Source organism: Drosophila simulans, chromosome 2R (genome assembly GCF_016746395.2).
Source record: "Drosophila simulans strain w501 chromosome 2R, Prin_Dsim_3.1, whole genome shotgun sequence".
Classification (NCBI taxonomy): Eukaryota; Metazoa; Arthropoda; class Insecta; order Diptera; family Drosophilidae; genus Drosophila; species Drosophila simulans.
The window spans coordinates 2,065,057-2,090,685 of record NC_052521.2 but is presented as its reverse complement, the minus strand read 5'-3'; the positions used below and the strand labels follow the sequence as shown (position 1 = coordinate 2,090,685).

Genomic DNA, 25,629 nt, shown 5'->3' with positions numbered 1-25,629 from the left:
ACGCCGGAGACAGTTTGAGGAGGAGGCAAGGAGCTTAATGAAGCTATCTTTCGCACATTCGGACGAATTTCTCCCGCTCGCACTTCATAGCCCAAATACTGAACCGTTGTTTTGAGAAAACTGCATTTAGCAAGGTTAAAGGTAAAACCAGCCTTTGTAAGAACATTTAAAACAGTTTTTAACCTTTCCAAAGCCAATTCCTTGGTTGGCGATACTACCATTATATCGCCCATGTAAACGATTACAAAAGAGTTAGCAAGGTCACCAAGTGCATTTATGACTGCGCGCTGGAAAACAGATGGTGCCTTTTTGAGGCCAAAAGGCATTGTAAGAAATTCAAATTGGCCGTCTGGGGTCACAAATACAGTATATTCCACGGATTCAGGGTGAATCGGGATTTGGTGGAAACCACTTGCCATATCCAGGCATGTGAAATAATTTGCTCCGCGAAGTCTAGCAATTTGATCGCTGATAAGCGGCAAGGGGTATTTATCCGAAATCGTGTTCGAGTTTAGCTCTCTAAAATCAACACATAGACGGTCGGTTCCGTTCTTCTTTTTGACGAGCAACATGGGGCTAGCAAAGGGAGAGCAACTTGGGCGAACAATATTACATCTCATCAATTCGCTCACCTGCATTCGCACTACTTCTTTCTCTCTTCGGGGCTAAGTCTGTAAGGTCGGCGCTGAACAGTTTTAGTTGGGTCAATCAAACGGATTTTCATTTCGCCTGTATTTACTCGAGTATCAGGCATCCCGTTGGTAAATGAAGTCAAGTGCTTTTCAAGTAGCTCAATTAATTGAGCTTTCTCATTGTCGACTAATTCGGTGTCAATATCGGACAAAGTAAACGATCGCTCAGTAACGGAACAATTATTAACAGTTTTTGATTTTACAACTTTAAAATTATCGGATGCCAAAATTACATAAAAGCCTTGTTTAAGTATTTCTCGCCCTATCAGAATATCATTCCTCATTTGCTCGTTCGGGACTACATGAAATAATATTTCCATAATATTTTCGTTTATAGTGACTTCACTCAAGATTTTCAATGTACTGCACACACTGCCACCACCAATGCCTTTTATAATTACAGTATTGTTTATACGTTTACCAGATAACTTACTGCTAATGTCGTCTTTAATAAGGGAGCACTCTGCACCGGAATCGAAACAAATTGGATAGATCTCACCTCGTTGATGCAAGCTTCCCTTTGGCTCAGTCACACAACATTGGTTAACAGTCTTCTGTTGAGTCACATCTTGTTTGGCTGCACTTCCGTTTTTCGGGCACTGGTTGGAGAAATGTCCCGGTTGGCCGCACCGATAGCACGTAACATTTGATTTTTCACGCTGCGGTTTCGCCTCTCTATCTTGTCGCATTTTACTTCGGCATTCAGCAATTCGATGTCCCGGCTTTGAACAGAAGTGGCATACAACTGGCGATGTCTTACGGTTCTTCTGGTCAGGTCCAAGGTTGTCATCTCGAGCATGTCGCTGCTTGTCGAACGTAAACGCTTTTAACTCCGCCTGTAGCTTACTTCTGGTACGCACATTGGATGTGAAGAGGACGCGCTGCAAACGACTGTCAATGTTTGCCATATGCGCAAGAACAGTTGTAACGGCAATTTCTTCTATTTCCATATTCCGCCACTTCGTAGTCAGCGTCGTCACCAGCCGACTCGCATACACCGCGTAACATTCGGCGGCAGTCGGGCGGCTGTTGAGTAAATTTAAAAACGTAGCGGCCGGCGTCTCTTCGGTTTCAAAGCGCTGCAGAAATAATTCCTGGAACTCTTGCCAAGTCATACCTTAGTGCCATGATCAATTTACTTCCTTTAAGGGGGTGCTCAGTTAGAATTATATCGGTTGTTGAACACCACTTTGCTGCCTCTACGCATGCAGCATCAGGGTTAAATTTGGGTAGCTTAACATCATAACTAGGTTGCTGCTCACGTGCCGGCGTCACTTGCATGATTTTTACAAGTTCAGCCAAATTCCGATTTTGCATTTCGACTACTGCACGCCACTGATCCTCAGAAAATGCAGGGTGTGGCACAGATCCCACTTCTGATGTCGGGTTATGAATATCAGGGGCCTCGCCGTCCGTCCGTCCGTCCATATCAGCGTCGCTCATATCTCTTTTCACTATATAATTAATAATAATAATTTTATGCAGCTGTGCGCAGTCAACGAGTCCACTTGCGTCTGCTTTGGCTTCTCCACGATTAATGCCCTCCCTCCAGTTTCGTGCAGCCTGCTTTGTCTCTTCTCAATTTTTGACATTCCCTTTTCATTATATCGTTTTCCCTTTCTAACCAAGCAGCGCAAGTGGCCACGTTCAGCAACAGCTCTATCGCTCTCGTTTTTGCAAAATCCCGTTCATAGATAATTCATCTATTCATCCTCACACATTGACAATAAATAGGAACACGCATAATAGCAAAGGGAACATGGAGAAGAAGTAAACAGCGACTACACGCATACTCATTATTTTCGCCACGACATATACATTACTTATACATTACTTTATAAATTAAGTTATTCTAACAATATTTAATTGATTTCTTTTCCATGAACAAATAATTATAATAATCTCGATGGGAGATCATGTGGGTGGAATCTTTTTAGCCTTCTTTTTTCGGGGGATGGATAAGCTTTCTCGCCAGGGTGTTGGGGTGGGAACCTAGTCGCCGCATATAACTTTTCCTCAATACATCGCCAATCTTTGGAATATTAAGATCTCTTTCTATTTCATAACGTCTATAGCTTTCAAAGCGAACGGTCGTGTTTTTTTTGCTCCCCGGTTTTTACTTTGTGTTTGTCAAACCAGCCGCGGTTTTTAAAAATTTTTCGTTAATTATCATATATTTAAACATAATTATTAAAGATCCGTTCGCTTCGCAAGTGATTCTTTTGTGATTTGTGCAGTAGTTTAAACAAATATACAAAGTAGTTTGCATTTTTCGTCTCTTTGTTTTGTTTACTCTCCCTTTTTGTGCGTTGTTCGCAGTGGTGTTTGGTGTTGTTTTTTGCATGCACATAAACTGCACTTTTCGCTCTCACTCTCTCCCTCTCTCTCCTTCGCTCTCCCACACAAAATCTAAATTTATCAGCGTGCAGGCTGCTCTCGTGCGGTTCTTTTAACAGCTGGCTTGAAAGTTTTGGTTTTGTGTTTTCGTGCACGCACAGTGGTCTGATTTCAGTTAAACATGGAAACCGTAAATGTTGTCTGCTTTTATAAAAATTGTTGCCAGGTTATAAAACCTGAGCAGCCAAAAATGACTTGTTGGCTATGTGATAGAATGGTGCATACTAAGTGCGCTGGTTTTAATGGCCGTACAAGTGATGACCTAGCAAAGGGTAAAAATCTAAATTACTGTTGTGATGCTTGCCTTGTGGTTGCGAACGAGATGAAATCGTTTATGCGCCAAACTAAAGGTGGCTTGAAAGAACTGATCAACAGTTTTGGCGTAGCTAGAGATAGTTTTCGTCGAGCCGATTATCTTCTTTCCGCGCTTAATTCACAGTTTAATGGCCTTAAGCTATTAGATGAATCTCCAAAGCGCAAAAAAGCCGCTGGTGGTAGGCTGCCTAAGGCCCCGCAACCACGGGCAAATGATCAACAGGACTCCACAACTGATCAGCTGTCAATCGCAGCAAATCCACATATGCTGCTAAGATCGGCAGCTTAAAATGATTCGGAGCAATCCGATCAATCAGCTGTGGATGGACCCCACCCTGTGATTGCTAAAAATTCCGAATTGTCCGCATTGCTTTCTCAACCAGTGATTCCACCTGTCTCGATTAGTTTACCACCACAAGGGAACATTGAGTCCGGACTACCGGCACAAGTTGGCGCTTCAGAAACACAATCTGCAGCGCCAAAACCCCTCGCGGTGGTTCCACTAAAGAAACAAATTTTTGTTTCTCGGCTTTCCCCTGATCAAACATCGTCGGATGTATTGTCTTATATACAAGACAAAACAAAAGCCGATAATATAAAAGTGGAAAAATTTAACTTCTCTTACGCTAGGGACATATCATCTTTCAAGATAACTGTCCCAAACGAGCTCTTTTCGACCATATGTTCGGGTGATTTTTGGCCGGATAGTATGGTGGTAAAAGAGTTTGAAGCTAAGATCAAAAATAAGAAAAAGGTGCCCGTGGGAATTAAACTACCCTCACGTGGCCAGACCACTGCACCTTCCGCCTCTTCATCTTCTTCCTCTTCAAAAAACTAACTACAAAACTTACTATCTCCTATCAAAATGTTAGAGGCTTGCGTAGCAAACTAATCAAATTGTATTGTGATAGTCTTTCATTTGCATCCCATATTATAGGGCTCACAGAGACTTGGTTAAAGCCGGAGATACTTAACTCTGAAGTCTTCCCAGGTATGTACACTATATATAGGTTTGACCGTCCCTCCAGACGGGGAGGTGGAGTCTTAATTGCGGTTAGATCTACCCTCGCGTCGGAGGAGTTACTTTTGGACGATTCCCGTAACTCGGAATTCGTATGTGTAAAGCTGTCTTTTTCCGACAGATCAGTTTATATTACGTGCTCCTATATTCCGCCATCTTCTGAATTCCCAGAATATCAGAATCATCTGTCCGCTATCCAGTCCATCTTGAATAAACTTTCTGACAGGGACCAATTGGTAGTTCTAGGTGATTTTAATATACCTGGCACAATGTGGTCCCCAGAAGAACAATCGAATATCCTTCTCCCCTTAGCACAACATGACTTTATTGACGGCCTGCTCGACTTATCCCTGTCGCAAGTTAATTATATTCCAAATTCTCTTGGTCGACTTTTGGATCTATGTTTTGTAACAAGTCCTGAAAGTGTGTTTCTGTCCAGGATAGTACCTCTTACTCAACCTGAAGATCAATATCATTCTACTTTCGAGGTGGAAGTCGACTTAGGTACGGTATTAAAAGTAAATTCAGAGAAGTCAACAAATCGAATTCCCTGTTTTCGCAAGGCAAATTTTCGGAGGCTAAACAATTTTATAGCTGGCTTTAATTGGTCCGATCTTTACTCCTGCAACATAATGGCGGATGCGATTAATATGTTTTATACCGCAATTAAATCATTTTTTTACTCTTGTGTTCCGATGTACTATCCGTCAATCTCTAAACCTCCTTGGTTTAATAAAGAGTTGACACACCTAAGAAATGTAAAGTCCAGACTCTATATGAAATTTAAAAATACCGGTTCTCAGTCCATCCTTTGTAAATATTTAAGCGCTCGGTTAAACTTTACCGTGCTTAATGCTCAGTGCTACAAAAATTATTTAAACCGTTGTAAGTTCCAGTTTGCACAGGATCCGAAACAGTTTTATAATTTCGTTAGCACTAAGCGAAAAACAAGTTCTTACCCTTCTTCGCTATTTTTTGAAAACACTACGGTTACATCGGATCAGGCAATAGCCGATCTATTCGCCAAGTTTTTTCAAACAACATATTCAACTTTACCTCATTCCGAACATCCATACTCTTATGCGGTATCTAAGTCGAACCTAATATTTTGCCCCACTAAAAACGAAAGCTCACTGCTTAACGATCTTCAGCGTGTTAAACCGGTCTATTCGCCAGGTCCCTATGGAATCCCTGGCTGTGTGCTCAGATTCTGTGCGGAAGCCCTGTGCAAGCCTCTACTGAAACTGTTTACCTTATCTTTAGAATCTTCACAATTCCCTCATATATGGAAGGAGTCCTTTGTGATTCCTCTTCACAAAAAAGGTAGCAAACTGGATGCAAGCAATTACAGAGGAATCTCTAAATTGTCGGCTATCCCAAAACTTTTCGAAAATGTTATCACTCCTCATTTGCAGCACCTTTGTAGATCAATCATATCACCGTGTCAACACGGTTTTATGAAACGCAGACCTACAACCACTAACCTCTTGGAGCTAACTTCTTTCGTAATACAGGGTTTCAAAAATAATCTTCAAACAGATGTCATCTACACTGATTTTAGTAAAGCATTTGACTCTGTTAATCATTACCTTCTAATAAAAAAACTTGACCTTATAGGTTTCCCTGTTGATCTTCTAAATTGGATTTCAAGCTATCTGAATGGCAGGACACAACAAGTCCTCTTTAAAAATTCGTTATCTTCTATTCTCCGAGTCACATCCGGTGTCCCACAAGGGAGCCATCTTGGTCCGCTTCTTTTTACCTTATTCATTAACGACCTCCCCTTAATAATAAAACATTCGCGTGTACTTATGTACGCAGACGATGTTAAATTATGCCTCCAGTACAAGGACACTTCGTGCCATTTGGACTTACAATCCGATCTAGACCGATTTCAAATATGGTGCCGTGATAACATATTAGACTTAAATAGCTCCAAGTGTAACGTTATGACCTTTTGTCGTGCCAACCCAATACGCACGACTTACACTCTAAGTGGGTGCTCTCTGGACAGAATAACACGAGTTGATGATCTTGGTGTTCTTCTGGACCCAAAACTAAAATTTTCTGACCATATTTCGTCTATTGTCAATAAGGCCAGGGGTGTGCTTGGTTTTATAAAAAGGTGGTCCAAGGAATTTGATGACCCTTCCTTGACTAAAACCTTATTTATTTCGTTAGTCCGTCCGATTCTCGAGTACGGATCACCTGTTTGGAGTCCACAATACGCAGTCCACTCGGACCGCATTGAATCGGTCCAAAAAACTTCTTACTTTTTGCCTTGCGGCGCCTAAATTGGGATGCAAACCATATATTACCTCCTTATTCCAGTAGCCTACTTTTAATTAATTTACCATCCATAGCTAACCGTAGAACTACGCTTGGAACAGTCTTTATTTGTAAGCTTATTCGTGGGGATGTTGAGAGTCCCGACTTGATTAGTCGGCTTAACTTCTCGGTTCCAAGTAGAGTCACTAGAAACTATATACCCCTTATCTTAAATCATTGTAGATCTAATTATGAGTTGCATGACCCTTACAGAGTTTTATGTTCTGATTATAATAGACTTTATCCTATTATCTGTAATCTTGACTCTCTGCCGCTATTAAAGCAATCCATTTTATCTTTTCTATTACATAATTAGATCCTACTAACACTAATATTTAACATAGTTATTAATTTCCTCGTTCCTATTCTATTTTTTATATCGCGTCTATATCTTCTCGCGAATCGAGCCGTACGATACACGGCAGCGCCCCTCGGTCGGTTGGGCGGGAGGTGTAACCGTGGGACCCGTGCAAAAAAAAAAAAAAAAATATCTCTGGTTCTCTTGTACCAGGGGGAGTTACATAGTGATCTAAATACTTTACTTTGAGCAACTCTTATTTTATTCAGATTAGTTCTGGCCGTAATTCCGTATATTTGCAACGCATACTTCCAAATTGGGGTCAGGATGGATTTATACAGGCGAATTTTATTTGCCAATGAGATAAGAGCCTCGGCGATATTTTTCAGCGACATTTTTTCAGCCTTTGAAAGTACTGCTTGCTTGATCATAGTCGTATGTCTTTGAAACGTTAGTCCTCTGTCCAAAACCACCCCGAGGTATTTGTAGAAGGTCTCGTGTCGAAGTGTGGAGTCGAGCATGGAAATACCAGAGCAGTTCAAAGGCCTTTTTGTGAATACGACGCAAGCACATTTGCTGCAATTAATGCCGATATTCCATTCCGTTGCCCACTTCTCGAAGGCCGTCACATATTCCTGTAGGCTCCTGGTTGCATCACTTATGCTTGTGCTTGTCCTGACCATTACCGCGGTGTCATCTGCGTAGGTTGCAATAAGAACATTTTCGTATTCAACTTCTGTACAGCACCAGGAATCCGGCATATCAGAAGTATACAGCGAATAAAGAGTCGGGCCTAAAACACTGCCTTGGGGTACGCCTGCTGAGATTGTACGCGTAGACGATTTGTCGCCATCGACAACCACACTGAACTGTCTGTTCGATAGAAAGCTTTTGATAAGAAGAAATAGCTGTGGCGTCAAAATGGTCTTAAGCTTACTTAGAAGACCATCATGCCAATGAAGAAAAGTACAGCTTTGATGGGAAGGAGTTTGAGCGTCCTGTTATCTAGGAGGTCCTCACCAGGCGATTTTTTAGGTTTGAGCTTTTTGACCTGCGTTACTAACTCTTCCAAGTTAACATGGTTTGTGGGAAGGGCCATTTGAAAAGGCTGGTCCAAGAGTTTTTGCACCCTGTTTCGGTGTTCTGTCGGAGTAAGATTCAATGGCTTAAATCTATCCTCTAAGCTGTTTGCAAAGATATCGGCCTTCTCCTGACTGGAGCCGCACCAACCACCAGCTGGATTTCTGATGGGAGCCTTTGGAATAATTTGTCTTTTAAGGTTATTCATCAGCTCCACAGCGAGTAGTTAGTCGATGCATCAGGACTTGCATTTTCCAGCATTTGGTCAAAGTGGTCTTGTTTATAAACCAGAACTTTGTTAAGACGATTTGATAACCTTTTGTAAATGTTGTGGGCGCGTGCGTCTCCTGTTCTGGAAAATTCTCGTCTAGCTCTTCGTTTGAGATGTATGAGAACTGAAGCGTTTTGTGGAAGTACACTGCGTCTACTCTGGGTGGGAGAATTTCTACTTCCTGGTGTAGCAAATGTCGCAGCCACGTGAATTTTGTCCATGAACAGCACTATAGCATCTTCGATGTCTTCTGGATAATTTATGTCCATGTTTAGGTTAATGCTTCTGTCTAGGACATTCCTAAATGTTTCGACAGAGGAGCCGGGAGCTAGTAAGGATTTTTTTCTGGATTTATATTGGGTAGAGTGGCTTAATGTTGCTACTATAGGTAGGTGATCAGAAGATAGATCGTATTTTGTTTCAATTGAAAGTTTATTTATTGGCACTCCAATTACGATAAAAAAGTTCAAAGCTGTTGGCGTCAGATGAGTAAAAGGGAGTTTCACCTGTAGCTAGAACTTCGCTAGAACTAGTTATGATGGCCTCTTGTAGTCGTTTTCCTCGACTGCATGCCCTTAGGTTGCCCCACCATTGGTGCTTAGCTTTGTAATCCCCTCCTGCTGTACACTTGGGGCCCAATGTGATCAGTAGCTGATCAAAGTCGTTTTTAGTCCAACGCTTATTTGGAGGAAGATATTGAGAAGCTATTTTGATAATACCACCACTTGTTGGTACATTGAGACTGGTGACTTGTAAATCAGTGCACATTGTTGATATATTTTGACTATGGCGAATATTGGCTTTGATGAAGATTGCAGAACCGTCTTTTGCGGTGTTACTTGGATGATTGGCATAATATTGTTCATAGCCAGGAGTGTATACTTTTAGTCCAGGGCGCATATGAGTTTCAGTAATGAGCATGATGTCTATAGAGTGGGCAATAAGAAAAAGAAGAAGTTCTTCATTCTTCTGTACTAATCCTCTTGCGTTCCATAATCCGATTTTTAAGTTTAAAACTATCATTTTTTAGAAATCAGAACGTGGACTAGGTCACGAAAAGCTGTGTTGGACTCAATTGTTTCCATGACTAATTTAAAAAGTTGAGCCAATCTGGCGTTAATGTCCAAGATTGCCTTCTTGAGAGTGGCAAGGTTCCTGTTAGAGTTGTGTTGCTCCCCAGTATTTATAGGGATTGTGTTCTTAGCAGGAACGCAGTAGTTGTTTTCAGCTTTAGTTCTAAAGTCAGCAAAGGAGACTCCATTTCTGACAGCTGACGACGACGCGTATTGTACATGGCCGATTTCATTATTTTTGTTAATGGTGTAGTTGGGTGGTCTAGGCCCTGGCATTAATTTTTTACTCAATTCTATTCTGACTTTGCAGCCTTTAAAACTGGCAGGGTGATTCTCCATGCAGTTTGCACATACGTGTTGATTGTTTAGATGTGTCTCACATTATTTAGAACCGGTAGGATGCTCACCCGCACAATTCCCGCAAACTGGACTTAAATGACAGCAATTGCGGGTGTGGCCAAAATCTTGGCAATTGTAACATTGAGCTTTGTCCTTATTGCGAGTAGCCTTCTCCACTGTAACCCTGTGCCTTCAAATACGGCTAACTTTTAGAGACTCGGCCACATTTGGAGTCGGGTTAAGATTTGCAAAGAACAGATTTTGTCTAGTTTGTGCGATAATGGCTTCTTCGTCGTCATTTCCATCAGCCAAGATTATATTCCAGTCAGGCTTCCTTGGGGAGTAGATGTTCAAAGCCTTTGTCTGTGAAGCAGCGCTCGTTTTCTTCTCTTGGGACAGTTGAGTGTATGTTCTTCAGCACCAGCCTATATGGTTTTTCCTCACGCAGTTGATGATGCCAAAACTGGCAATTCAGGGCAGTCAAGTTACGCACCACTCTTCTGAATGACGTTGCATCTGCTGTGTAGATTCGAGAGATTCCTGATCTGGAGGTACGTATGTCGTATTTTTCATCAGAGATTACCTGATTGAGGGTGCTTTCTAGCTTACTGATACTGTTAACATTAGGAACACATATTGGAGGAGGTTTTGGAGCTGACGCTTGAAGCGGCTGGTCAATATTTGAGTTGTCAGCGCTAAATTCAATTGATTCCTGATCAGTATCCATATCTTCGGTAAGGCTTATTTCTTCAGCTAAAGGTGCGAAACGGTTGTTGCACAAACTAGTTGATGGGGAAGCTTGTTTTGTTTTTCCCATAGACGCACGGGAAATAGTTTCTTTGCTTTTTTTCAATATTGTAGGATCTTTTCCAGAATCGGTAGGGTTCCGTTCCTGCGTCTAGAAGGGGGATGGTCTGAAACGAGCACCACAGACGGGAAACGTCTGAAGCAGTTCTTGTCGAAACAGTACTTGTCGGAGCAGTACTTGTCGAAACCCCCACAGTGTACGTTGTTGTTGTTGAACAAGCAAGAGAAGTGGTAACTGTATTAGTTACTGTTGAAGCAGAGCTGGTTTTACCAAGACTTCCTTGTGAAAGGCCAAAAGAAACGTATTGCCTTGAGGCAATCATGGCTCGCATCTCTGCTGGACTATGTTCAATGATTTTCTTCATCTTCTCGAATCGATTCAGCTCTTTCGAGAGCGGTGGACTAGAAGGGGTGTTTTTATCCATTTAATAAATAACTAAATTTTCAACTCAGAAAAAATAGAAATCATTTTCTTATCTCACGCCGGCCTGTGCGTTAACAAGTGAGAGACAAGTCACCAGCCCAATGGGCAGGGTCGTTTTCAGTTTCACTCTGGTGTTTACTGTTTTTGAGAAGTCGACAGAGAGATGGGCCCAATGGGCACAAATTGCAAGTTTAACGCATCTTATCCACTGTTGTTTGTTGTTTTCCATATGCCAAAGCTTATATCCAAAGCTTAAAATGCGTGCTGTTTTGCACAGCAACGACTGCAGGTTTGCGACTAAAGTTAAAGATATTTATAAGCTTATTTCCGAAAATTTTATTTGATTTTGATCACCGAACTTTACTGACGTATCGCTCGATACGATTGCAGCGGCCTATTGCCGGAGTGTCAAGAGATATGACCACGCGGCAGATGATTAGCTCGGTCATAGGCCTCAAACATAGATTTAAGAATAAAACTCAGCAGCATTTACCAACGCAGACTGCGGCGTCTTACAAGCGCTGCATTATATAATTAGATGATAAGAACCTCTGTAAGAATGAATAAAAGGCGAAGCCCTCGCAGCAGCGAGTCAGTTAGATTCAAACACCCGAATTGAACTTATTAAGTGTACGCACAAGTTTATAGTGTGAACATTTTGTGTTTCTTACCACTTGTGGGGGAAAACAACAGAATTTCTCAAAGGCCCAAAATGTTCACACATCAGCGCAGCGATGGCCACGTTCGTTGGATCAGGAGTCTTCCAGGGTAACATTCCTTGACTACTGTAGTCTGAAGGCGGCGACCGCCACCATAATTTCAACGGCCGCTGGTGCTAGAATATATTATTCAATTCGGCTTATTTTTTGTGTAAAATATTTTGTAACGCTTACCTGAATTTGTCACTCAATCTGGAGTAAATCGCGAGTCCAATTTGTCGGCGTCGTGCCGTTCAACTTTGGGTCGCGAAAAGATGGTTAGCCAGACAGGGGAAACAACACACATCCACGTTTAGTTTGCACGTCCCTTCTGATGCCCCGGAGCTCCTCAGGATTAGGTGATCCTACGAATGTGAATACGTCAAAAGAAATGCCGTCTCAATAAACACTTTTGCGGGGAAAGTTTCGGCGGAGATTTGTAGTCCCAGAGGATTCCCACACTTTTGCTTTGACCATTTCAAATCAAATCAAAAGTGATCACTGCCTGATGAGGGATTAAGAAGAAAATGAAAAAATTTTAGAATTAATCAATAATTATATTTTTGTGTAATAAAACAAAAAACATACCGGAATGTTTGAGTGACACCAACGTGCGGATAATGGGTGATGTCCGAAAATCCTTTCGGCATTCTAGGTAGTGTGGGTGTACATGGTCATAACAAAGACACTAGAATAACAAGATGCGTAACGGCCATACCATTGGTTTGGCACTATGCAGCCACTTTTTTGGCGAAGGCCAAAATTGCTCTCTTTCCGCTCGCTTACGCTGAGAGTGTAAGAAATCTAAAAATAAAATTTACTTGCTTGTGTGAGTAAAAACAGTAGACGAGAACGTCTATATGTGTGCGTACTTGTGCTAGAAGACGATTTGTGCCGAAATCAATTCTGATCGAAGAAACGAATTTACATATATGGAGTTGTGTCCAATTTCGTAGCAATATGATGATGGCGCGCTATTCTTCCCACCCAAAAGTGCGCGCTTTTTAAAAATATCAAATTGGAAAAGACCAAAAAACAAAAATTTAACTGAAAGCTGAATATAATGCGCATATAATTAATTATTAAGTAAAATGACTTAATAAATATACTAAATAATTAAAGCAAATGCAAAAGAAATTATTATAACTATTGTAATTTGAAACATAAATTTACCAAAAAGAAGACATTACATTGAGAAATAAATATTTCATAAAAATAATAATTATTTTTTAATTTCATAAAAAAATAATAATTTTATTAATAAATAATAAAAATAATAATATTTCATAATAATAATTCATAAAAAATAATAAAATAAATAAAAATATTAAAACTGTTTATTGCAAAAGTTATATCTGGAGGCACGAAGTGCGGACACAAGCACTCAACAATCACTGCCTTATTAATTTTTCTCACGTCGCAAGCTGAATACCCTAATATTCTAATATAAAGTCATTTTCGAAATTTATTTTGTGATTTATTTCTAAGCTATACTTAAATAATAATAACGTTAAGGCAATGCAAAACAAGAATTTTTCGCATAGTGCCAATTGATAAAAAATAATAAAGATTTAAAGTCAACGAACTTCTAAGGTGAAGGGCATATTTTGTCAAATTTACAATGCATGAGCATACGTGTGCACACATACAGTTGTCTGCTATCACTGTATGCGTAGAAAAGAGCTGTTTGCTGTAGCGCTCTCCGCTCTTTCTCTCTCGAACAAAAACTCGAGAGAGCCTGGAGCCACCTCTAGAGCCACGTCCAAAAAATCGCGTGCCAAAAAAATATGGCGTTACGCATCTTGTTATTCTAGTGTGTTTGGTCATAACATCTGCGACGACCATAACTGTAAGATTTCGTCGTTTATTTAAGCTAATTCGTTTTTTGTCCGTATTCAAGGACTTGCATTACGGCGCGCGCACTGAAAAAATCTGTCCCATATTTAGCTACTTAGGTTTCTTTTTTATATTTTTTGTTTAGTTTAATGTGGAGTCCCGGGTTTTTTCTTGTCGGGAAACTAATCCTCGAGATGTAAGAGAATCTGTAAAAGATAAGAAAAAACTAACTGGCAGCCGTCACCAAAGGTGATAGCTAGTCCAGTTGACGAACGGTTAGTGAACGACGAAAAGCTTGAGATTTTTCTTATATATTTCCATATTTATTCAATTCAATAATTCCATTTATTTAGTCGTATTCATTTAGATACACGTAGATTGATTTATTTATTTAGGTTAAATAGGCAAAATTTATTTATTTAATTATACATTTATAAACTATTAAATATTGAATGAGAGTAATGCCGATTAATGAGCCTTCGGGGGCTGGGCATGACAACTATTTTAGGTCAAAAGGTCCTCCTGTTGTCGACGAAGGCGAAGTCTGGTCAATAGATGTCGATGGTGCGGCCGGGTTGTCGCGTACGTCGCTGGGTGGGGGTCTACCCAGAACGGTAATTGGTGGACTTGTTGGTCGGCTTAGCGGAGTCGGCGGTAAACGCAGCTCTGGCACAAACGGTGCACATATACCGCGCATCGGGAACGGTTCCCTGGAAATGATGCGGATGCTGAACGAGGTGTTGAAGCCAACCGAGAAAAGCCATAGGCCGCTTCTGAAGGACTTGGATTGTCAGGAAAAGCCTCAAGGCGGAAAGCCTGGACAAGGATCTCTGGTTCCAGGAGTGATTGATGTTGGCTCAAATGTATCGGCGGTTAGCACAATGCTGCTGAATGAGGTACAGGTCCACAATAAAGAACCTCAAGTCTGACGCAAGAGATCCGCACCAGACCCCGAGCCGCAAAGAGGGCAGGATGCCAAAATTTTTGGTCTTCGCAGCGGTGGAGAGGCGGCTGTTTTGCTATCTCTGTCGACGTCCGAAATCGGATCTTCACGACCCACCAATTGAGCGGAATGCGGCTAGTTTCAAGGAAGGTGCAAAAGGCGAGGGACCGCTTTAAGATCAGGATATCTTAGCGACATGAGGTAAAGCACATCGAATCTGGGGATCCTAGAGCATTTGCAGACGTGACGATCCTGGGTACGCACCTCGAAGTATAGTTGGACAAGGGAGCCAGTGTCAGCGTGCTCGGCAAGGTCTGCAGGGAGCTCGTGGAAGCACTGGGTGCTCCGGTAAAGCCTTATTTCTCGATGGTGAGGACGGCGTCGGTCTATTATAGGACGCTTGGATTTGCCAGAAAATTATGGAGGGATAAGTTTTTTTTATTTATTTATTAAGGCATACAGGGAAGTCTTGAAGCCCCTTTGTGTCCTTCTTATCTATTAATTCTGTGTACGGGGGCTTACTCGATGTAGACGGGCGGTGGAGTTCTCCGCTTTAAAGTAAAGCAGACGTTGTTGGATTTACTCCTATTGATGCCAATGTTCCAACGTCTTGCCCATTCCGAGAACCGGTATGCAAAGTCCTGGATACCATCGGCTGCGTCGTGCTCGCATCGGGACCTGTAGGTGACGCACACGTCATCGGCAAATGTGGCCAACATAGATTTCCGGTAAAGGCTTACATCCGGCTGCGGCATGTCTATTGGCTATACAGGCAGTAGGGCAGTGGGCCGAGGACTCTACCTTGTGGAACACCAGCTGCCACGTTGTGCTCGGATGAAATTGCTGAATGAAAGCGCACAGCGAACCTCCTTCCTTCCAGGTACGATTTTAGCAACCCAAAATATGGAGCAGGCAGCGTCTGCTTGATTTTCAGTTGAAGTCCAATGTGCCACACTCGATCAAACGCTTCTCGAATGTCCAAGAAGAGGCTGTTACAATATTCCTTACTGTCGTAGGCAGTCAGAATTTGCTCGACGACTCGATGGAGCTCCTCGACAGTACAGTGGCCAGCAAGGCAACCTCAGGGGTAATCCCCTGGGCTTCCATAATCCTTACAATCCGGACAGCAATCAGTCTCTCAAACACCTTGGAAATTGAAGGGAGGAGACTGATCGGTCGGTAGGAGGCGGGCTCCCTTTCCGGCTTGCCAGGTTTGTGGATCATGGAGATTATCCCGAGCTTCCACTGATAAGGGAAGTATTGCAACCTCACAATAGCGTTGAAAACCAACGTTATGTAGAGGATCGCTTGTCTGGGCAGGGCCTTCAATGTGGTGTTGCAGATGACGTCATGTCCTGGTGCTTTGTTGTTACTCTGGCACACAATGACTTCGGCTACCTCGCAGGGTTTAATCGGCGTGATTGGCAGATCCATTTGAAGCGCTTGGTTCAGCTGGTCCTGAGTTTCTTCAACCTGTTGCAGGCTGGCAAGCTTGAATGGTTGAAATCGCTCGGCGAGGTGCGCAGCGAATACCTCCGCTTGTCCCAAGTCGGTCCGACACCATGTCCCGTTGCTATCGACTAGAGGCGCCTTCCTCGTGCAACGCCTTTTGATTGCGCGCGTGGCCTTCCACAGCGAATGCGTCGCTTCGCTTTCGACTCCAGTATTGGCAAGCCTTTCGTCGAACCATGCGGCTTTGTGAAGCACCAACGCGCATCGAAGCCTACTCAGCGCTCGATTCCATTCCGTCTTGTCCAACGGGTGACGAGACCTCATCCACCTAGTGCGTAAGCGCCTCTTCTCAGCTATAAGCAGCAGGATCTCCCTGGGTATTGGGATTCGATGTGCCGCGGGCTGGGAGGGATAAGTAAGACAATATCTACCTTTGGCATTACCTGGAACAAACTGCCAGCTTTTGAATCGATTTGTGGCGAGCGTTCGGACTAGCACTAGCGTTCTTAGGTGGAATAGTACCGAAGCCAAGCCAGGCAAAGGGAGCACTACGCCGACGAAATGGAGATGAACGATGCAAAGGAGGAGCCATAATCCTGGTGCCCGTCGGCGCAGAAAATGGAAGCCTTTGAAAAGGTCAAGAATGAGGTCCTTACCTTTGAACGGGACGGCCTGGGAGTGTCTGGCATGGAAAGGAATTCTATCGAGCTAGTCGAAGGAGCCCGAGTCTTCAAGGATCGACCCTATTCCATGCAAAAGCGATGCAAAAGGTCGTCGGGGATGAAGTCGACAAGATGCTGGCGTTGGAAGTCATTGAGGAAAGCAAGAGTCCGTGGATCAATTGCACAACAGTGGTGACCAAGCCAGGGAAGGACCAATTTTATCTGGATGCCCGCAAGCTGAAAGCTTTGGCCGTAAAGGACGCATACCCTTTACCCAAGGTTGATGGTATCCTATCCGGAATCGATCAGACGCATTATATCTCTAGTGTGGATCTCAAGTTTGCGTTCTGGCAGATCGAATCGGAAGACAATAGCAAGGAGTGCACGCCGTTTCCGGTTTCTAGGAGACCGTTGTATCACTACCGGACGAAGCCGTATGTGGAATGGCATACCTTCACGTGCATCACCGATCACGATAGCCTTAAGTGCCTGATGACGTGGACGACTCGCCAGATGGTCCCATCATCTACAAGGATACCATTTTAGCATTGAACATCGCAAGGGAAGCAAGAACATTATCGCCGATACCCTGTCTAGGGAGTATTGGCAGATCCAACAAAGTTATTGGGGTTCAATAACCGTATTAGCTGCCTAAGACTATCAGGAGTAAGTGCAAGAAGTCAAGAACAATGGAAAGAACGTACCGGATCTCAAAGTCGACAACGGGATCGTCTTGAAGCGCAGCGGAAATTCCAAGCCTGAGTGATGTGCTAGATAAGCGGAATGGAGACTTTGGATTCCGCAATGCTTGGACCACAGGTGGTAGAACGTGCTCACTTAGACCCCACGTCCGCCCATGGTGGAATGGCCGAGAAACTGGCGATCCTGCGACACTTGTATTGGCCAGGTATGACCATCCAGGTGAAAGAGTTCGTTCGAGGATGTGAGATGTGTAAGGACACCACGGCGCCAAACTTCCGGATGCATGTAGGGATAGGAAGAAGAGTAAAAACTGAAAGGCCATTCTCACAGTGGTCACGAATGGATATTTATCGTAGTGGATTATTTCTCGAAATACTTTTTCCTGAAGGCGATAAAGAATTACAAGTTCTGTGTCACGGAAATGGTACATTCGGACAATGGAAAACAGTTGACATGTAAGTGCCGTGAGGAGTCGGTCGGGTTCGGAATCCAGCACATGAAGACGCCGATACACTCACCCCAAAGCACTGCAGCGGAGAGGGTAAATCGAAATGTGCTGCGGCCATCCGGAACTTCTTGAACAAGCATCACAGAGAATGGGATGCGCATCTGCCGGAGATCGAGGTGGCCATACGGAATACGATCCACTCAGCGACAGGAGAAGTACCGTTCTTTACTGTATTCGGTCATCACATGTTTCTGAATGGTGCCAGTTACAAGCTAGCCGGGCAGCTAAGGTCTCTGTGCGACCATAAAATGGCAGAAAAGCAGATGAAGGATAGGCTTCGGGACATTTACACAAAAGTCAAAAAACAACACAAAGACTCTTGTGAGACAAGCCGTCAGGACCGACAAGCAAGCCCGCACACTGTACACCAAGGACAGGAAGTCTTCCGGAGGAACTTCGTGCTGAGTGATTTCAGCAAAGCCTTCAACGACAAGTTCGCCCGTAAGTTATTGAAGGCGAGTGTGTGCCGTTGGGAATAATGCGTTCCTGCTGGCGGACCTTCAAGGTCGCATACTGGGAGTGATCTGGAGAATGGAAGAACAAAGTACACAATGACAAGGAAACAAACAACTATACTTCCCGTACAGCGTGAGCCCACAAAAGCCGCAGTTCGAACTGCTGTCTACATCTGGCAGTTTGAATAATCCCGGTTTGCTCCAGGATTACTCTTAAATGACCCAAATTATGTCCATTGACCCAAGTCTGGAGAGGATTAGGAATATGACAGGGACTATGATTAAATGCAAATCATAGCTCAATCGCAGCCATACCGACGAGCCATCAAACTGCAGCCAAGGCAACATAAAATTGTATATCTGTGTGTGACATTAATAAAATATAACCGGGGTGCCAACATAAAGGGCGCAGAGTAATCTTACATTGAATGTCGGAAAACTAAATATTTCGTGGATACAGTCTGCCGTAAGACTGTTGAAGAATTGCCCCATTTTTGGGAACTGACCCGTCCACTAGAGCGTCAGGATCTCATTGCACCATCTGCCCCGAGGCGATCCCGATACCGGAGAGTCCATTCAAAACATTCGAATATCTGAGCGCATCCAACGTTCCAACGTTCGTTGGATTAGGAGTCTTCCAGGGTATCCAACCTTCACTCTCGTAGATTCCGATGGCGTCGACCGCCATAATTGTTTTCAACTGCCGTCAACCGCTGGCGCTTGTCCTGTAAATAGTTTGTAAAGCTTTCCTCGATTTTGTCCATTAAGTATGGTGCGTTGCAGTGACAAAAATTTTCTTTAATGTCCGTGTCGCGTCACACAGCCGCCAGCAATTCCTAATTCCTTTGTTTATTTTGATGCCAACTTTGAAAACACCATATCCCCGCTCCCCTTTCTCTCACGCATCTACACCTTTGTCTTAGCGTTGCGTTCTGCTGATCGCTCTGCACTTCAAATCTCGTTCGCTACAATCAATAAAAACATATCTTTCGAAATTGCAAAACAAGCCTCGTCTCTTAATTATTCAAAAACAGCTAATAAAAAAGCTCAACAGTCCGCATGTGAAATTTGTTCTATCCGATACTCGTAAACTAGATTCGCTGAAAAGAATTTAACCGGCAGAAGGAAGCGTTATCTACCATATAAAATATATGATCAGGATAATAGCCGAATCGAACTGGTCATGTCCGACTGTCTATCCGTCCGAATGAACGTCTCAGGAACTATAAATATTAGAAGGATTAAATATACAGAATTTAGAGACTTAATGTAGATTTTAACGCCCACAACCGCCCGAAACTGCCACGCCCCCACTTAAGAAAAATGTTTTAATATTTTTTCATATTAGTCTTGGAAATTTCTATTTACAGCTGTTTTCAAAAACTCATTTACCATTCTAAATTCTAATTTATTTTGGGTAAGTCTTTTAAAAATGTCTTCTCTTGTTTCGAGGTGCTCGTTACTATCCTTGCTAACCACCATTTTATCGTCCAATTAGAACACTACTTTATTGTTTCTAAAATTTTGTTTATAAAACGTTAAAAGACGGCTGGTGAGTTTTTGACATCCTTAAGAATTCAAATTGGCCCAAAGGTGTTACGAATGACGTATACCTTTCCGACTCTTCATTCATAAATACATGAAAATATCAATTTTTAAGGCCTAACTTTGAAAATATTTTTTGTTAACTAATTTATCTAAAAGATCATCGATGTGTGGGAGGGGGTAGTTCTTTAGTCCTTTCGCAGTGCTTTGTTAAGCTTCCGATAATCGATGCATAATCAAATGTCACCTGTTTTCTTTTTTACTAAGACTATATGAGATGCAAATTCTAATTCGCTTGTTGTTATTATTCATGTTTTTTAAAAATCCGTCTAGTAATTGATGAAGCTTCTCTTTTCCCGTATATGACAGTCTACGAGGATTGAAACTGAAAGGTCTTGTATTTTATAGGTAAAGATTACTTTCTGTTCCTGTAATCGGATTTTCAGGTCTACCTGCACTCATATATTTGTTTTCAACTATCTTTAAAAACCGGCATTGTGACTGATAATAAATGCTCTTGTCCCAGCTTATTTCCATCGTTGTTTTATTTACCCAATCTATGTTCGATATTTCCGTGGGAAAATTGTCGATTCCGTGTTGTAAAGTTTTATTAGTGGGCTTTATCGCTTTATCTGTTTTATCATTCACTCGCTTTTAACTGTTTGGATGTTGTTTCGTTGTCTTTCTTCGTAACTGTCTGACTTGTTGTATCGCTTTTCTGAATCATAACTGTCATTTCCTTGTATTGTCCATAACTGTGGTTTCATCCCCATTCTTCACAACTGCTAGCTCTGCTTTAAAAGTTTCAGTTTTACATTCATCTAAAAATTCCCTTTTATAATTGACTTTAGCTATGAGCAATGACAGATCTTCCCTAGCTTTCGCTGGTTTTTATTCTAATACATTTGCCACAGTAATCATTTTTAGTTTTGCTTATTTATTTTATTTATGAGGCTAACAATAAGTTTTCAAATCTTTTTCTAAGCTATCTAAATATCATTTTATGAAATGATTCGTGCTGTGTGGCCTAACAAATTTAACGCTGGGCTGGTTGGTCGTTCCGGTGCAGTCGGCTTTGGCTGCATACTCGAATAAGTTTTCTAGCAAGAGGATTTGGATGTGAGGCTAGTTTTTCATTGTATTTTACTTTCTTCTCTGCTATTGTCTCAATGACAAGTTTTATTTGAAAGTCTCTGTGTATATTCTCGGTCCGAAGATACCATGGAGCTGCAGTAATGATTCTCAGAATCCTAGACTGTGCTCGCTGTACTATGTCGATGTTGCTTCTCGATGCGTTGCCCCACAGCTCGGAGCCATACGTCCATATGGGGTTTAAAACGGAGTTATATAAGAGGACTTTGTACTCCAAGCTTACTGGAGAGCGAACATTTATAAGCCAGTGTACATCCCTTGCTTTTAGTCTGAGGTGCGTCGTCTTGGCCTCTATGTGTTTCCACCAGGTGAGCCGCTTGTCCAGATGAATACACAAGTATGTTACGTTATCGGCTTGTGGGATGCGCGTGTGGTTCTTTTCCAAGGGCGGGCAGCATTGTTTGTTTGTGGTAAATGTTACCTGTTTGCACTTTTCTTCATTTACTCGTATGCGCCAAACTGCAAACCAATGTTCTACACAAGTTAGATGGCGTGCTAATTACATCGTAGCTTTTACTGGGCATCTGGATCGACTTAGTATTGCAGTGTCATCAGCGAATGTGGATATCGTTAGCTGGTAGTTTGTTAGGATGTTCGCCGTGTATAGGGTGTATAGAATTGGGCCCAGAACACTTCCTTGAGGCACTCCGGCTTTTATAGTACAATCGCTTGAAGTGCTTGAACTGCATCTGACCGAGAACACTCTTTTATATAGGTAAGACTATAGAAGCTTATGTATGTTTTGAGGCGGCAGTTTGATTATTTTAAGCATAAGTCCATCCAGCCACACTTTATCGAATGCTTGTGCAACGTCTAAGAAGAGAGCTGTGCAATATTCACGGTGTTCAAAGGCTGTGCGAATTTCTGTTGTGATGCGGTTAACCTGCTCAATGGCTCCATGTTTTGCCCGAAAACCAAATTGGTGCAATGGGAGTGTGTTGTGTGTTTTGAGGTGGGGGCTGATGCGTAGCAGCAGCACTTTTCCAAATAGCTAGGATAGACAAAAAAGTAAGCTTATTGGTCTGTATGATGATGGCTGTGTTTTGTCTTTCCCAGGCTTAGGGATCATAATTATAATTGATTTCTTCCACTTTTGAGGGAAGTATCCAATTTTAGTAATTGCGTTGAAGAGCAATCAGATTCGTAGAACTGCACACATTGGGAGCTCGATGATCATTTTCGGGGTTATTAAGTCGTAGCCAGGCGATTTTCCAGTCTTGAGTTGCTCTTTAATGACTTTCGTTATCTCGCTTGGTCGAAATTCTACAGGATCTAGTGGTGCTAAGTCAGATGCTGTTAAAGACGGGAGACTAAATTAGTTAGTGGCTGGGTTTGATTGAAATACTTTTTTAAGATGATCAGCGAAGACTCTTGCTCTGTCCGTGTCACTGCGAGACCAGTTTCCGGTAGAGTTACGGAGAGGTACAACCGTTTCTGTTGGTGCCTGTAGGTTCCTGTGGTCCTTCCACAACGAGTTCTTTGTACCTGTGTAAGATTCTCGATATACCTTAGTTGTGCGCTCGCTTCTTCTTTCTTAAGCGCTTTGGTAATTCTGTGAGAAGTCCTTTCAAAGACGTAATTTTTCAAGCACAAGCAGTTCAGTATCTCTACTTGTCTTGTTATATACTGCATACATGTAGCAAGTTTCCTTTATACTGTGTTACTTTATTGTTTAATGACAATTGTTTATAGTACACTTTATATTGTTTGATGACAATAGTTCGTGCTTATTATTATTTAATTGTTTGATGACAATTGTTTTTTCTCTATTTGCATAAGTATATAGCGCGATTGAAAAACTTGCGCCTGCTCTCGTTCACCATTCTACTCGAAGTCCTCCTTTAGTTTTTTCCGTTAATAAGCGTTGCCACTGCGCGTTACTCTCTTTCTCTCTGTTTCATCGTTCATTTTAGTTCGCTGATCTGGTTCATTTCTCACAATCGGCCCTCCTGATACATCATTCGACCCGAATGAATTTCCCCACGGCTTCATATATTCTGCGACTGTCGATGTCTTAAAAGGTCCATAGCCGTCTCCAAGTTTTTCTACGTCATACCTTCCGTGCTTGTTTATCTTAACAACTTTGTAAGGTCCTAGAAATTTTCCTTTCAACTTTAACCCAGTTCCTTACTGAGTACGCTTAATAGCTACTAATTCATCTATTTTATAAATTTTTTCACCTTTGCGCTTTAAATCGAAAACTCTTTTATTTTCTGTCTGCAACTGTTTTATGTTTTCGGAAGCTCTTGCGCGCACCAGCTCACTCTCCTCATCCAAATCCATCACTAAGGATTCCTTTGTTAACAAATTAAGCTCTAAATCATTCGAAAGACGCATTTCAGTGCCAGTCAAGATTTTAAAAGGCGACACTAAAGTGCTTCTAGACGGTGTACTATTGATTATTTGCTGCACTTTACTGACATGCTTATACCAGTCTCCTGCACTTTCATGACTTAACTTCGACAGCATCGACACTACTGTCTTATGGATTCTTATGCATTCTCTCAACCTGACCATTTCCACGTGGTTCACCTGTTGTAATCACTAGATGCTGAATTTTCTGCTCCTCACAATACAACTTAAATGCCTGTGCAGTGAACGCAGTTCCCCTATCAGAGATAATCCGTAAAGGATTTCCAAAATTAGTAGCCTGACGCTCTAGACAACTTACAACTTCCTCTGCTCCTGTGCTACGGGTGGGATACAACCATACAAATTTAGAAAAACCGTCAACTATAGCTAAAATGTGGTTGTAGCGCTTGCTTGTCATCTCCATTGGCCCAACATGGTCAATGTGATACGTCATCAACGGTCTATCTCCCTTTTCAATCGGGGTCAAGGAACCTTCTTTCTTCCCAGCTTTCGAATTAAATACAATACACTCCACACAACTGTCCACAACACGAACAACCTTTTCTTTAAGTTTTGGTATGAAGTAAGATTTCTCAACTAAATCTTGCGTTTTCTTCGCAGCAAAATGTCCTTGCTTATGAGCAATCGTAATAATTTCATTTTCCATCTGCGACGGTACAACAATAAGCTCGCGATTAGGATCTTCTTTTTCATCGTCATAGTGAACGCGTTGCAGTCAGTCACAATCTTAAATTTCAAACCTAACACATACACACGCCACTTCATTAATGCACCGATAACTGCAAGAACCTCAAGCTCATAAGAATGATACTTTTCTTCGCATTGGTTAGTCTTACGACTCATGTATTGAACCGGATGAAACAAACAATCTTCTGGGTCTTTTTGTAATAATACACCACCGAAACCATATTTTGAAGCGTCTGTATGGATTTCCGTTTCTAATTTGGGATTGTACAATTTCAATACGGGATTAGAAGTTAAGGCTACTTTCAACTGTTCAAACGCTACTTTCTGCAGCACATCAAATTTAAACTTAGTATTAACCAAATTAACCAATGCACTTGTCTTCTCTCCAGAAGGCTTAATAGTACCACCCTCAACTATATACCCCAAAAAGTTCACTTTCTTTTGCAACACCTGACATTTCGACCAATTTATTTTTAATCCATTTTCACTGGCAACACTCAACACCTTCTCCAGCTTTACCAATCCTTCACACACATTTTCACTGGGCACAATCACATCGTCCATGTATACTGCTACATCTCCACTGTTGATTAGTTCCCTTAAGACTGTCATTATGAATCGAGTAAAAACTGCAGGTGAGTTTGTAATACCAAAGGGCACATACAGAAATTCGTACTGTCCCTTTTGTGTTACAAAGGAGGTATATATCTGGGATTCCAACTCAACGGGCACATGAAAGAAACCGTTAGTTAAATCCAAAGTCGTATACACCAAAGCACTCTGAAGCTTTTCGATAACAAAGTCAACCTGAGGCATTGGAACGCATGCCTCACGCATCACGCATTATCTTTTCATTTAATTTCCGATAGTCACAACACAATCGTTTTTTCCCATTCTTTTTCGAAACAAGCACCACTGGTGATGCGTATTCTGACACACTCGGCTTTATAATCTTGTCTCGCAACCATTCCTGAACTTGATCATCCACAATCTTTTGTTCACACTCTGCCAAACGTCTTGATTGTTGGAATACTGGTAAATCATCGGTTAACAGTATTTTCATCTTCACTGGTGTCGAACAATTTCAAATTGGCTTATAATCTCCAATTAGACTTTTTTTTCTTTTTGCACACTACACAAATGTGATAAATCAACCTCATCAAAGATGTCAGCCTGATCCACCCCCAACATGCACATACTTTTGAATTTAACAAACAACTCAGCACATGATCCTTTGTCCAATGGCTGGATTCTCTGACTCTCAACCTTTTTTTGGTTTACAACTCGACTTATAAACTCTGTGCCACCTTTGGTTACTTTCATATCCACGCTTTTTAAGATTGTTCTTCCTAAAATCGAATCAAAACCCATATCCTCATCAGGAACTACGTGAAATTTAACTTGCATGTCTATACCATCTACCTCAACCGAAATTACAAAGCCGAATGTAAGCACCTGGCTATCACATATGCCCGTCAAGCACTTCGCTAAGCCTGTCAACTTATTTCTGCCCAACTTAGTATAAACACTTTTGCGTATAAGACAAAGGTCAGAACCTGTATCAACTAATC

At 42.0% G+C, this 25,629-nt stretch overlaps 1 protein-coding gene and 1 long non-coding RNA gene across 2 annotated transcripts; both read right to left on the bottom strand.

Moving 5' to 3' along the window:
* Positions 1-643: 643 nt before the first annotated feature.
* Positions 644-1,878, bottom strand: LOC123327068. The gene has a single exon (XM_044922435.1). It carries the CDS (start codon positions 1,805-1,807, stop codon positions 644-646), a length of 1,164 nt encoding a protein of 387 aa, XP_044778370.1. The 5' UTR covers positions 1,808-1,878.
* Positions 1,879-11,703: 9,825 nt separating this feature from the next.
* LOC120284375 lies at positions 11,704-12,549 on the bottom strand. The gene is made up of 3 exons (XR_005543574.2): positions 12,332-12,549; positions 11,939-12,248; positions 11,704-11,880 (listed from the first exon to the last, which is right to left on the bottom strand). It is a non-coding gene; the product is annotated as an uncharacterized LOC120284375 (long non-coding RNA).
* Between the last annotated feature and the right edge of the window lie 13,080 nt (positions 12,550-25,629).

Bases quoted from the DNA above. Each gene is read 5' to 3' on its own strand.
- LOC123327068 (XM_044922435.1), bottom strand. From the start codon at position 1,807: ATGACTTGGCAAGAGTTCCAGGAATTATTTCTGCAGCGCTTTGAAACC.